The sequence below is a fragment of the Ananas comosus genome, linkage group 20, assembly GCF_001540865.1.
Source record: "Ananas comosus cultivar F153 linkage group 20, ASM154086v1, whole genome shotgun sequence".
NCBI classification, from domain to species: domain Eukaryota; kingdom Viridiplantae; phylum Streptophyta; class Magnoliopsida; order Poales; family Bromeliaceae; genus Ananas; species Ananas comosus.
In genome coordinates, this window is record NC_033640.1 from 669,866 (window position 1) to 683,605 (window position 13,740).

Sequence of the window (13,740 nt, forward strand, 5' to 3'; positions counted from 1 at the left end):
GATTCATATAACTATTTGGTAGTTATGATCAAATGAAAAGTCACAATCGAAAGGTCACTTCACGAAACACCCTTTCGTGAATAGTTACTTCATGAAGCACCCGTTCGTGGCCTATATAAGTCCATAGCATTGGTTGCAGAAGGATATAGACAGAAAACAGTTGAAGAGTTGAAGTCTTCATTCATAATAATTCCATTCTTGTTTTATATTCTATTTCTTTTGACAACTTAATCGAGTGAGTGCTCAAAGGCTCGACTTCGTGTGTGCAAACGCAGTTGAGGTTTACGCTTCATTGTATCCTGGGAGGTTGTTCGTTGACCCGGTGCACACCAAATTGTTAGAACGGTGGGGACGGATTAAGCCTTAAGAAAAGTGGCATTGCTACACGCCTTGAAGCCTTTTTAATCTTTCTATTTCATACCTTTATCACAATCTGTTCCAACACTATTTACTAAAGAATTTTCTTGTATTTTAGTAGACCTAACGATCTCGATCCATACCCGCAAATTTATGAGTATGGGTACTAGTTTTTCTTATTAAAAAAATTATGGATAAAACGGGTGGGTACCCGTTAAGTGGTGAGAATTTTGAACAACCCGTGGGTATTCGCGGATACCCGCATATATATTTTTTTAATTAAAAAATATATAATCTCTAATATTGACTTTTTAATGATAAAAATTTTATTAACTTCGTATCATAAAAATTTTGGATGATAAAATATTTGTATATTATAAAATATAATTTATAAGTTTGAAGATTTTATATTATTTATTGTATGTTATGATATTTCAAACAAAAAATTATGTTATATTTTAAAAAAAATTATATATATTTTTTATTTAGAAAGTATATGAGTAAAAAAGAAAAAAAATTATGGATAACCTGCGTACCCACTTGCCTATCTGTGGGCAAGTGTGGATAAAGATGTTGACTATTCAAAATTTTATGAATAAATTTTATCCATATTTATTTGACCCGCAGGTACAGTGACCCACCCGTGGGTTATCCGACCCGCCTGTTTGCCAGGTCTATATTTTAGATCGTGTATTGTTTACTTTCCAACATTAAAAATTATATTAATTTATTTTCTTACATATTATTACTATTTTAAACAGGTTCTAAAACTTTGAATAATTATTAGTAAAATTTCACTAAAACATCTCCATATCAATTACAGTTTAAAAATTTAGATACTATCAAAATTGACAGTTTATAAAATAACTTAGTTCAGTTTATATTATTCTATTGCGTTAATTCTAACTAATTTTATCCGCCAACTTATTTCTATAATAAAATTTTACAGCTAAATTTAATAATAATTATTCTAATTTTTTGGACCAATTTGAAATAATGGTAAACTATGAGAGGGTAATTGGTGCAATAGGAGAAATAGTTTAAAACAGGGGCTAAAGTGAAAAGGTTTTTTCAAAAATTTTATATAATTTTGCCTTTTTATGGGTGAAATGGGTCGGGCTCAAATTGGACTCCAACCAAAGTCTAAGCCCGGCCCGAAATAATTATTTAACAAAAAAGCCCAAAGAAACTATTAAAATAAATACAAGGGCTTTTTTTTTTTTTGGTGCACTAAAAGCCATTGTGCCATTATACGTAAAAGTGGTACTATCGTACATATCGTAGAATACAATACTTGTCTATTCGACGAGGATTTTAAAATTTCAATCACCCGACCCAACAAAAAATATCAAAACCCAAATGCGAACCGAACGAAAAATATTTGAACTGAAACAATTATTTCTTTTTTCAATATTTCAAAATCTATTATGATTAAATCTAAATTTTTAAATATACAAATTAAGATAATATTAATATATAGTTATATTAATATATATCTATATATATATATATATTATATAATATTTATAGTTATAGTTTAATAATATATTATAATATATATTATATATATAGCAAAATGAAATCTGGTTCGGTGGGTTGGTGGGGGGTCTCACTCGGTTCGGGTTCGCGTCGGATACAATTAATTCATGTTCGAATCCCAGTATCCGGCGCGTTTCTATTTCTTATTATCCATATCCGAATCCATATCCATATCTCATCGGATATATCGCGTTTCATTCGGATTTGGATTCGGATAAAATTTCGGGATATTCATTCCATTGACATCCGTACCTAAGGGTGGCATTATTCGCGTTCTTCAAACGAATTACAAATCGAATCGTTGAAATCAGGACTCGGTCAACTATTCGCGCGAATCGATTCTAAAATTTAAAAACTGGGAAAAACGAATAAACTGAAATTTTAGTAATTCAATATGTATATGTCTTTAAATTTTTTAAAAAATATGAGTTAATTTCAAATAATGATTAAATAATTAGAGATATTAATAAGTAATACTTAGATTAATAATGTTTTTAACATAAAAATTAATCAAATTATATCCTATTTTCAGAAATAAACCAAATCGAATATGCCATTTTTTTTTGGGTTCAGTCCAGCTCGGTTTATGGCTCTAATTAATTCAGTTCGGCTTTTGGTGTTTTAAAAAGCTGCAAAATTCAAAAAAAAAGAATAGGCATGAAAATTGATAAAATAAATATAAAGTAGGAAGGATTAATAGTGCAACGTTCTTTTAAATAATCTGATAAATATTCAAATTGCACAAACTATTTCGAGCCTAAATTTTGAATACCCATCAACTTATCGAACATGGCATGCTCTAGAGACCCAACGAATTATTAGTGCTAACTGGCTGAACCGTTACGGATATATTTAATATGATTGAAATAACATCTCTTCATTTTACCAAAGAAAAAGCGAAAATGATAAAAGCATTTGGGAATGATATGTTATAAGTACTATGCAACATTTTGTGTAGGTTTATGTGCATTAAAACTAGGGATGTCAACGGGTCGGATTCTCGGAGGGTTTTCAAAAATTCGAACCCGAATTCATCTACCAAACTCAAAATTCTGAATCAAAATCAGACGAATTTTATGAGACAAATTTCGAAACACGAATCCTAACCCGAAAACCCGAATATGAAACAATTATTTATCTTCACCATATTTCAAAACATATTATATTAAATCTAAATTTTCAAAATACAAATTCATATAACATCAAGCATTTATATATATAATATAAAGTCAATTCAGGTTCAGGTCAGGTTCAAGTTCCGGTCAGGTACAGATAAAATCCATATTCAAATTCAAATTCATCAAATTTTTACTTTTAATATCTGTATCTGAAACTAAATTTGTTTAGCATCAAATAAATCCGCTCTGTTTGGATTCAGATTCAAATAAAATTTAGGTACTTGTACCTATTCACACATCCCTATTTTTGACACATTGAATGCTTTTTGTACAAAAGAGCAGGTGTCAGTTTCAGCCTTTGCTATGCATATGGGTTGTAGGAGGGAGCAAGAAAAATTAAGGGGAAAAATTGGACCATAAACAGTTATATAATGGTGGGGGCTCAAAAAGTTAATTTGTGGTAGTTGTGGTTGATGTGTGTGTTATTTATTTATTTATTTATTTTCTTTTTCAACATGTTTTTGTCTTGTGATTTGTATGATTAACAGCATAGAGGGTGCATGTTGTAGGGTCACCAAAGGAGAGATTCTCTCTCTCTCTCTCTCTCAAAAATAAAACAAAATAAAATTAAATAAAATGAAGAAGTTAGCTAGTGCATGCACCCAATGCATCTACAAAGGTTTTAAAATCAAGAGTTAATTCATCAGAATTTAATTTGATAAAAAAAACAAACTAATGTGACATTCGAAAGAAAAGCCTGTATACGTAGGGTAATATTTACTTTCTTAATAAACAATCTTACTATTTTAGTATAAATATGTTGACACGGTTATATGCTTAGTTACGAATGTACGTCGTTCAGATATCTTAAATCACATCTAACATAATGTGGAAGCTATGTATTTGAGATGTTACTTATCGAGTATTAAGTACAGCGCATGAGATGAGATGTACGAATGCACTAGGTGCTTAAGATAACACCAGGTGCTTCTCCTCTAATCATTATCTGAAGGTTTCATAATCTTACTCTATTCCAAAATAACTAACTATTAGTACGCGAAAAGCTCGAAGGATTAAACCCCATAAACATGTAGATGCATGATTCAAAACCCTGTTATATAGAAACACTTTCAGATTAACAATCACTTCACTAGGCAATGGTTCTTTTATTAGGCTTTTCCTTTTTCATAAGCTAGGTTTAGTTAAGGGTATGCACTAGGTGCTTAAGATAACACCAGGTGCTTGATCTCCTTTAATCATTATCTGAAGGTTTCATAATCTTACTCTATTCCAAAATAATTAACTAACTATTAGTACGTGAAAAGCTCGAAGGATTAAACCCCATAAACATGTAGATGCATGATTCAAAACCCTGTTATATAGAAACACTTTCAGATTAACAATCACTTCACTAGGCAATGGTTCTTTTATTAGGCTTTTCCTTTTTCATAAGCTAGGTTTAGTTAAGGGTGGTTGAACACTAGAGAGAGAGAGAGAGAGAGAGAGAGAGAGAGAGAGAGGAGCATCATCATTGATTTCCATGTGCAATATATGTGCTCCTCATTTGTTACATGCATGCCCTTGTTCTCCTAAGTCCTAACCACTCCCCTTTTGCTTTGGATTCTCCTTTATAACCTTTTTACCTATATGTAGCTTCCTAGTTTACACTTTTTTTGTTCTTTTGGGCTTAATTTTGTTGTTCTAAAATATAATCCTTCACTATAAAACACTAATGATTGGATGATCCAAGATTAGGTGTGAAAACAGATCGATTACGGTCGGATATTGGACAAAACCATATCCACATTCATATTTTTTTTCCGGGTACGAATTTGGATACAAATATGTGCTGAATGTTAAATTTTTATTACCATATCCGCTAAAAACGGATTCGGATATGATCGAATGTTTTTTCAGATTTGAATATAGACCGAATATATATTCGGATACTACTATACACTAATATGCACATATAAAATAAACAAAAATTATAGAAAATTATCTCATTTTTTAACCTTACTTAGTTACCTTATTTTTTTCACCAATAAAACATGCAATTTTAATAGAAAACTCATAATAGACAAGCGAAATATAAAAAAATTATTTTATTTTTTCACAATTTATATTAACCCTCACCCTTATCTATTTACTAAAATTCAGATATACGGATACGGATCCGTTTTTATCGGATATTCAGAAATTTTTGCCCTTCTAAAATCATATCCGCATTCATATTCGACAATATCCGGATAGAAACTATCCGAACCCAGATAATAGTGAATACGAATACAAATAATTTTGGATAATATCCGATCCATTTTCACCCCTATATCCAAGATGCTCCTCCAATCAAGTAAAAATTAGCCAAAATTGATGAATAGTTAAAACCCTACCAATAAATATAATATAATATAATATAATATAAATTAGTTAAAGAGAAAGTTGAGCACATGCATGGAAAACATTGGCCCTCTAAAAAGTTGGTTTTGGTAGTCCTCTCCCTCCCTACATTCACGCAACTTTTGCCTCCCCATTTCTCTCTCTCTCTCTCTCTCTCTCTCTCTCTCTAACAATTGAGGAAAAGGAAAGGAAAATGAAAAAAGAAAGAAAAAGTGTGGAGATCATCTCAACTATATATGTGCCATTTTGAGTGACATTTACTTACCTTTTGATTTTTTTGTTTGTTTTTTTTTTTTTTTGTGAATTGAGTGATTTTAGTTGTAGTTAAATTAGAGATTTTTATTAAATTTAAATTACTTTGAGTTAACAAAAGTAGAATGGGTAATGACTAATAGATGACAAGGCCATTAAATTTAACAAAATGTGGAAGTAAATTTATCATAATAACTCAAATCTAACACTAGAAATAAGTAAGATAAATTTTGTCAATCTAAAAAATAAACTTTGGGGTGCCATTCCACAATTAATGTCTATAATTCAAAGAATCAAAGTACTTTTTTTTTCATCAAAGAAATCTCCACAACTTACCCTCTTCAATCCTCTAATCCATGCTCTCTCTCTCTCTCTCACACTTAAAAGGAGAGCAAACTACACAACTTACTCTCTTTCTTTCAACATCTTCCATCCTAATTCATTCTCTCTCTCAACCCCCCAAACATTGAAACAAAGCAAACTCCACTTACTTCTTTCTACATTCCCCCACCCCTCACCACCAAAGAAAACAAAGAGAGAGAGAGAGAGAGAGAGAGAGAGAGAGAGAGAGAGAGAGAGAGGAGAACACAAAGAGAGAAATGCACCTCCAACACTTGAACACCACTGCAAACACCACCTCCCTCTTCTTATCCTTCTTCTTAGATGACCTCCTCTCCTTTTGCACCTTCTTAGCCTCCCACCCTCTCCCCTTTGCCTACCTCCTCTTCTTCTCCCCTCACATCCTCTCCCTCCTCTCCTTCCTCTCCCCCCTCCTCCTCTCCACCACCCTTCTCCTCCTCACCTTCACAACACCTTCTCCTCATGCACTTGATGATGGAGAGCCCACTTTGCACCCTCCTAAGTTCCTCGGAAAAACTTGCGCGATCGCTCTTCAACTCCTCAAGAAGATCGAAGCCGCTCGCGACGACGATACCGAGGACCCGATCGGGCTAGTCGAGCATCTACATTGGGTTGTGCTTTCGCCGTGTCGCGATGCTCCCACTCTTTGCCTTGATGATGAATCTAGCTCTAGTTGCAAACTCGAAGAAAAAGGCGCATTTGCGCATTCTTTAGAGGAATCCAAAGGTGCTAAACTTAGCTCATGCAATGAACACATTTCCGAGAACGCGTCGAGAGCGACGGAGAGTTGCGACGACTCGTTGAGATCTTGTTCGATAAGGCGAAGAGCTCTACACACTCGAGCGGCGTCGGAGGGAGTTCGAAGGGAAGGATCGATGAGGAAGGAGCGAGAGTGGAAGAGGACGCTAGCTTGCAAGCTCTACGAGGAGCGGATTACGTTTAAGCTACACGACGAGAGAGCGGTCGACGTCAAAGGGGGCGAGGAGATGGACTTACTTTGGGAGGCTTATGAGGTCAATGCCAGTAAGATCAACAATGGATGGAAAAAAGAGAAGAAGGGAGTAAAAGACGAGCGTAAAAAGGAATTGAAAGTAAAAGCAGAAGCAGAAGCAGAAGAGGAGGACGAAGAAGAAGAAGAAGAAGAAGAAGAAGAAGAAGATGGATCAGTTAGACAAGTGTGTTGCCTAAAAGCACTGAAGCTCTCAACAGGCAACATGAATTTAGGAGTTGGAAGGCCAAATTTGATGAAGATATCAAAGGTTTTGAAAGGGATGAGGATGTTTCAGCATTTTGGTAAGCATAGTAACAGTAGAAAGAAATGAAATTGACCAGATTCAAAAATATGAAATAATATAATAGTAGTACGTAGTAGTAATAATGATGATGATAATAATGTCCCTTATGTGTAGGTATGTGAAAAATTAAAATGGTGATTGATCATGCATGATCCATGTTTATAATAGCTTTTTTGTTTTCTTTTTGTTGTTTTTTTTTTTTTTTTTTTTTGAGGAATATAACATCTAGTAGTACTATTTGCATATAATTGTTATTGTCTTAGTGTTTGTAATTATTTATCACCAACCAAATTTTCCTTATATGGATTGCCATTTCTCACAAGGTAAATTACATTCAGAAAAATTTAAATTCTCTTTACGGATATATATATATATATATATATCGTTAGAGATTCAATGTATCTGCTATGACAATATCAAAACTTACTTTGGTAATATCAAAAATTACTTTCTTTTTACGTCGCACCTAAATATGTTCTTTCATGGTACATCTCCTTTATTGCTGCTCCAAGAAGCTTCTTTTTCTTCTAACAGAGGATCAATTTGGAATTTAGGTCCAATTAAAGCTGAAATTTGATCCAGAGATATATTATATTATGTATAAATGATACACAACATTGTAGTACTCAATATTTTATATCTTGGTGATATATTGATGCTATTCTTTTATACATATATTATATATATATTTCCCCCCACTTTTCTTATCTTTAGACTCTGTTCTTTACATGGTCAATTCATGTGTAATGATTTTGGTCACCCACAACTATTACTAGCATGAGAAGCACCCAAAAGAAACCATCAAAGAGTTTGCACCTATGACTCTTCACTCTCCATCCTCATCAACTAAAAGATTCTTCCATGTCCCCCCTTTTGCAAGCATAAATGTAGCTTACCCATTACAGCATGCAACTTTTTTTTATCTTACCATGTGATGGTGAGACTCAAATCAAGGACAATATGATAATTTTAAAATTTAATAAAGAAAACTAATAAGTCGCGTTAGGTTTAGTTATGTTTCCGACATCCAAACAAGCTCTAAGGGGTAGTATAAATCAAGCTAGTAATACTATCTATTAGTGGCTTCATTTAGGGACATCTCAAATTCCTTTTAAGTTGAGCGACAGCAAAGCTGATGCGACCACCACGTAAGCTTACGTCGTAGGAGCATCAACCTCACTACCACTCGAGTTAACGGGAAATGATGGTCTCGCACTCCACTTCGACCTCAGTGTTTTGAAAGTTTGCGAACCGCAGATGCGATTTACCCATTCGAAACTGCAGAGAATCAAAGAAAGAAACATAACTTCCCTCAGATGCAATTGACAAGATAACAGCAAATGGTTCAAATCTATAAATTATACTAAAAGCTAAATCTGCTATTGTTATTTATTCTATACAAACAGTAAGAATTCTATATACATCACCTTTAATAATAAAAACAAAGAATGTGTTTAGTGTGTTCCAATCTATAATCTTTCGAAGTCTCTGCAGTCTCATGTCGTAAAAATAATTCCGTGAATTGGAGGAACCAACATCTTATTTTCCAGCAGTATATGAGCCAGGAAGTGGAATTCAGACCTAGAAGCCCTTGTGAAACAAAGGTCCAATGAATTCTATTATATCGAAGTGTTGAGAAGTCACGGTGAACGGTAGGCTCTGTAGATCGCGAAAACGACCAATGGATGAAAAGCAAGTGAAGAAACACTATCTTTATTGGTTTTGAAGCTCCGATTCTGTGAGAACGGCTGTCTCAGTATTTGGAGAATCGTTCCCCATATCCTTTGTCTTGTGTAGAAGGAAAGTTCCCGAGAGGATGGTAACAAAGCCACAAAGTTCTGTAACGATCTGTGTCGCATTCTGCGAGTCCCATTCCTGGTATCAAAGAGAGTAATATTATGGACTTGCATGAGAAGCTGAAAAGCTTGGGATAAGAGTAACCCAAATAGAAATATGCTTATACTAATAATTTCGAAAAAAAAAAAAACTTAAAGAGAGAGAGTAAACGGAGTAAACTGTAAAAGAAATAGCGGATAGTATACAGGAGTACAACAACTGTATTATCAAAGATTTTATTTCAATGCAATTGTATTAATCAAAGATTCTACTTTAATGGGCTCAGACTTGAAGTTGTAGTTGAAGATCGCACAGCTAAATAGTACCCGACAATACGTTTTGATTAAAAAAAAAGATTTCAGAAGTACAATGCAATTCAAGCTCGCACAGGCAACGACAAGCAGAGTAGAATATTGAAAGATCAAAGGAAGGGAAAAACAGCATTAATTGAAAAGAAAAAAAATAACATTAAGAAGATACTAATCGAGTATGTCACCTTAAACATGATCATGCTAGCAAAAATAGTGAGAATGGTAAACATCACAAAGTAGACCGGCGATACAACGGCTGTATTAAATGTGTCCAAAGCCTGCATATTTCGAACAAGTCATCAGATCATGCTCAAAAGCTTAATAGTAAATATACAAAAACAAGTGAAAATAGGGCAATCAAAGCCCTAAATTATTTTAACCTTATCATTCCTCTGGTTCAAATTCTATGCGATTATTTGCCACCATATAGTAGATTGTTTGCAACCTAACTCTAACAGCTGTACTGTTCTAGCTTTTCCTTATCTTAAAGTATATTCCTCATCAACAAATCAATATTATATGTCAAATACAACCACCATGAAGTCCCGACTAAATATTGCTTATAGCTTCACTCACAGCAAACACAAACTCCAATTTAATATTATTAACATTGATCCATGTGCAAATAAAAAGATTCAACTGTAGAATGGATTTCCGATAAGGTTTTATACTTACAAACTTTTATTCTAGATTATACATTGTTTTGAACCAAATTTACCGACTAGGGCATAAAAAATTACGCATAAGAGCTGACTCTCCACTTTCTATATTGAGTTATTAATTACCTTGTTTAAGTAGTTCAGTTGCACGAGACAACAGATAATGACAACAGCTGAGAAAAACCAAGTTTGAACATAAATAAATTGATTCATTCCTGAAAATGACAGCTTTAAGGCGATTCCCACAGCTTTCACGCTCATAACCTGTTGAAGATGACAAATTTGCAATTATGGGTCGATTATTATTTATATTTGAGACCCTATTTGGGTGTGAAACTTTTGCAAAAATTACCGTGAGAGAACCCATCAATGAGCAAATTCCAATATATATAACCATGTGCTTTTGCCCATAGCGTGGAACAAACCGAATAATCAGAACAAGAACTAAGACCGCAGCCACGCAGGAATAGATAAGAAAACCTGTTAATGAAACATTATTAGTTTGAAATTAACTAATGGGAATCAAAATTAATTTCGGAAAAACCAGTACACCAAGGGATAAGAATAAAAAACTCATCAGGGACCTAGTGTTATTGCTAAAAATCTAGTCACGGAAGAATCTGTTGCTGGCATAATTTGTCTTATTATGGGGAAAATTACTCCATATATCAGAAAATTATCATAAAGTTTCGATTAAATCACGAGCTTTAGTTTCTGTTATTATGGCAACTGATGTGCTGCATTTCGATTTCCGTTACGATCAGGTATGTCCAGTAGGTGCCGATACATTTCCTTAATAGAAAGATATATAGCTGTTGATTTAGCTGTCATGTTATTATTCTAAAGAGATGACATAGCAATGAAATTAGTTACCATGTTATCCCATTTCGTTAGCGAAATTTAACGGCACTTGACTGGCAAAACCAATTGTTACAAAACATGAAGTTTTTGTACACTGATTGAGAGGAATAAAGTTTGGTGAACCAACCCATAAGAACTGTTAGTATGAAAAAGTAATTAAACATAATTACCAGGTTCAGTTGCGAGATGCCACACTTCCTTCACCGACTCGATGTTTCTCTCTTTAGGGGCATGCAAAACTATAGTTGTAGAGCCCACAACGCAGAGAACGCAGCCGAGGATACCAAAAATGTGCAATTTCTCGCCCAAAATGAAGTGTGCAAGTACTGCACTGTAAAATCGAGATATTTAGCACAGAAAAATGTAAATCATTCATTTCCATAAGTAATGGGTACCATTACTACCTTACAATTATGCTCAGAGCTCCCAGGGGAGTAACAAGTATTGCGGGAGCAAATGCGTATGCAGCAAAATTAGCAATCTCACCAACAATCACTAGAAGAGGAGGAGAAGGAATTAGTAGCAAATAGTGAATTTGAAATTCCAAAACTAAAACATAATCAAACTATGCAGCTTGGAATATTCAAACGACTGTTTATATGGACTTAGAAAGACAACCAAAGTAACATGAACTATATGGAGGCTACTATCCAATCTTAAAACTTATCTTCAAGAATTTCCTTAACATCATTAAAAGATAAATTAAGCATTTGCAATGATTCAACAGTCTTTCTGCAAAAGGTTGATAAGAAAATAATGACGGTTTAGTATAATATAGTCATTAGGAAACTGGCCCAAGTTATTGGTTAGCTAATCGAGGTGTGGTCCAGGTCCATGAATAGCCCAATCAACGAAGACCCAGTTGACCCAAAATATCAACAAGGTATGATTACTAGACTTAAACCAATCCAAACAACATCAAACGGTCAAATGACTTTCCCAGATGTTTGGTTTAAAAAAAGACAGAAGATGTTGTGGGACCTCCACACCATAGGATAATTCAAACAATGTGCTCATCCTTATACATGACAAAGAAAATGTTATCAATAGTACCACATGGAACACCTAGATGGTACTAAAATAATATTAATACCAGCTTATGTAAGATCAAACTAATGGTTATAGTAACTAAAAAGCGATGAAATGTCAACAGTAAAAGTAATATGTCTCCCTCTCTTATCCCAAGAATTATACTTTGACCGAGAATATTCTCTTAGTGCGAGTCGTAAGCATGACCTGTATCACTCTCTACCCATACCACAACTAATATAGGTGCATTTTATATTGTTTGAACATCAATAGAATAGTAATTAACTTGAAATTTCGAAAACTTCATTCCGTGAGTTTCGTCCTATTGAAGATATACCATAAAAACAAGATTAAATGGCTGATAATTTTCCCAATCCGATTAACACCCAATATAATTTGTGGAATGGTAAACAACAATGTACTTGTAGAGAAACATGGAATCTACAATACTACTTCGAATAACACGAAAGAGAGGCAAAGTTTTGAGCAATATACTTACTAGTAATCATTCCCAGCCACCACAGGGGCTCGATTAAGTATGAGTAACCACCCGAACCTTGCGAAATGAAAGTCGAAACAATGTGAACATCACAACACAAACCAATCAAGCAGGAAAAAAGAAATTTTTTTTTTTTCATGATTCAATATGAAATAATCAAGAGAAAGAAACAATTTCAAAAAGCACCAATTAAAACTATATTATACGATCTACACAATGGCAATATGCTAAAAAGATCACGTTTTTATGCGATTTCGACACGAAATGATCAATACCCGGATCATAAAATCCCCAAAAAAATCATAAAAAAAGGGGGGCTTGGAGGAGGAGAAGAGGAGGAGGAGATGCACAACCTGCTCTTACCCCCGACAACGCGGCCTTTCTCAATCCGATCTTCTTGATGACGAAGCTCGACCCGATGAAGAAGCTCGAGGAGAGGGCCAGGGCGAAGCCCCGGAGGTTGTCCTTCGACATCACCATCGCCCCCTCACCCCCCCAAAACAAACAAAAATAACAAAAACCCTAACACCCCCAACGCCGTATCTACGAAACCCTAGCGCCCTCCACACAACGCGCACCAAACCGAGCGAGACCTAGACCAAACGAAACCCCGAAGAAGCGGCCATTTCGCGCGGCGCGTCCTCCGACCTCGTGCTCGGCGGCGGCGGCGGTCGCGGTCGCGGTGGTGGTGGTGGTGGTGGCGACATGGCACCGCCGCGGCGGAGAGAGAGAGAGAGAGAGAGAGAGAGAGAGAGAGAGAGGAGACGAGGGTTTCACGAGGGCAACACAACGGCATTTGCGTTTCATGGGGGGAGGTGGTGCGGAGGTCGCATGCGACCGCGCCCGCATAACGAAAACGGAGCGGGCGCTCCGCATTCCTTGGGGGAGCCTCATAAATTGTATATGGGGACCTTACTCGAGTTTGGACAAAAATTTTAGAATTAATTGCATACATGTCCCCCTGAATATAGTGAATTACAAATATTTTTCTATAAAATTTAATTTTTATAAATTATTTATGTAAAAATTCTAATGTTTTAAGATATATACCGTTAGAAAATTTTTTACATTTCTAATTTTGTGATCACAAATATGTCCCTCCAAAAATTATAACAGTATAACATAAGAAGGGTAAAAAGATCAAAAATTAACTAGGATTAACTATTTAATCTATAGTTAACTAAACTTTTCTAACGAATTCTAACAATAAGGACATATCTGAAA

At 34.6% G+C, this 13,740-nt stretch overlaps 1 protein-coding gene across 4 annotated transcripts; it reads right to left on the minus strand.

The window, feature by feature from the left end:
- Positions 8,307-13,378, minus strand: LOC109725405 (probable magnesium transporter NIPA2). Of its 4 annotated transcripts, XR_002220250.1 has the most exons (9): positions 12,870-13,374; positions 12,517-12,573; positions 11,393-11,483; positions 11,159-11,319; positions 10,480-10,607; positions 10,254-10,391; positions 9,654-9,746; positions 8,749-9,196; positions 8,307-8,599 (listed from the first exon to the last, which is right to left on the minus strand). XR_002220250.1 is itself a non-coding variant. In XM_020254579.1 (8 exons), the coding sequence occupies exons 1-8, from the start codon at positions 12,994-12,996 to the stop codon at positions 9,035-9,037; spliced, it is 957 nt and encodes a 318-aa protein (XP_020110168.1). In that variant the 5' UTR covers positions 12,997-13,374; the 3' UTR covers positions 8,607-9,034. The 4 variants fall into 4 exon arrangements, 3 of the variants coding, with proteins under 3 accessions (XP_020110168.1, XP_020110170.1, XP_020110169.1); XM_020254579.1 differs by lacking the exon at positions 8,307-8,599 and having other exon boundaries at positions 8,607-9,196; XM_020254581.1 differs by lacking the exon at positions 8,307-8,599 and having other exon boundaries at positions 8,607-9,196; positions 12,880-12,995.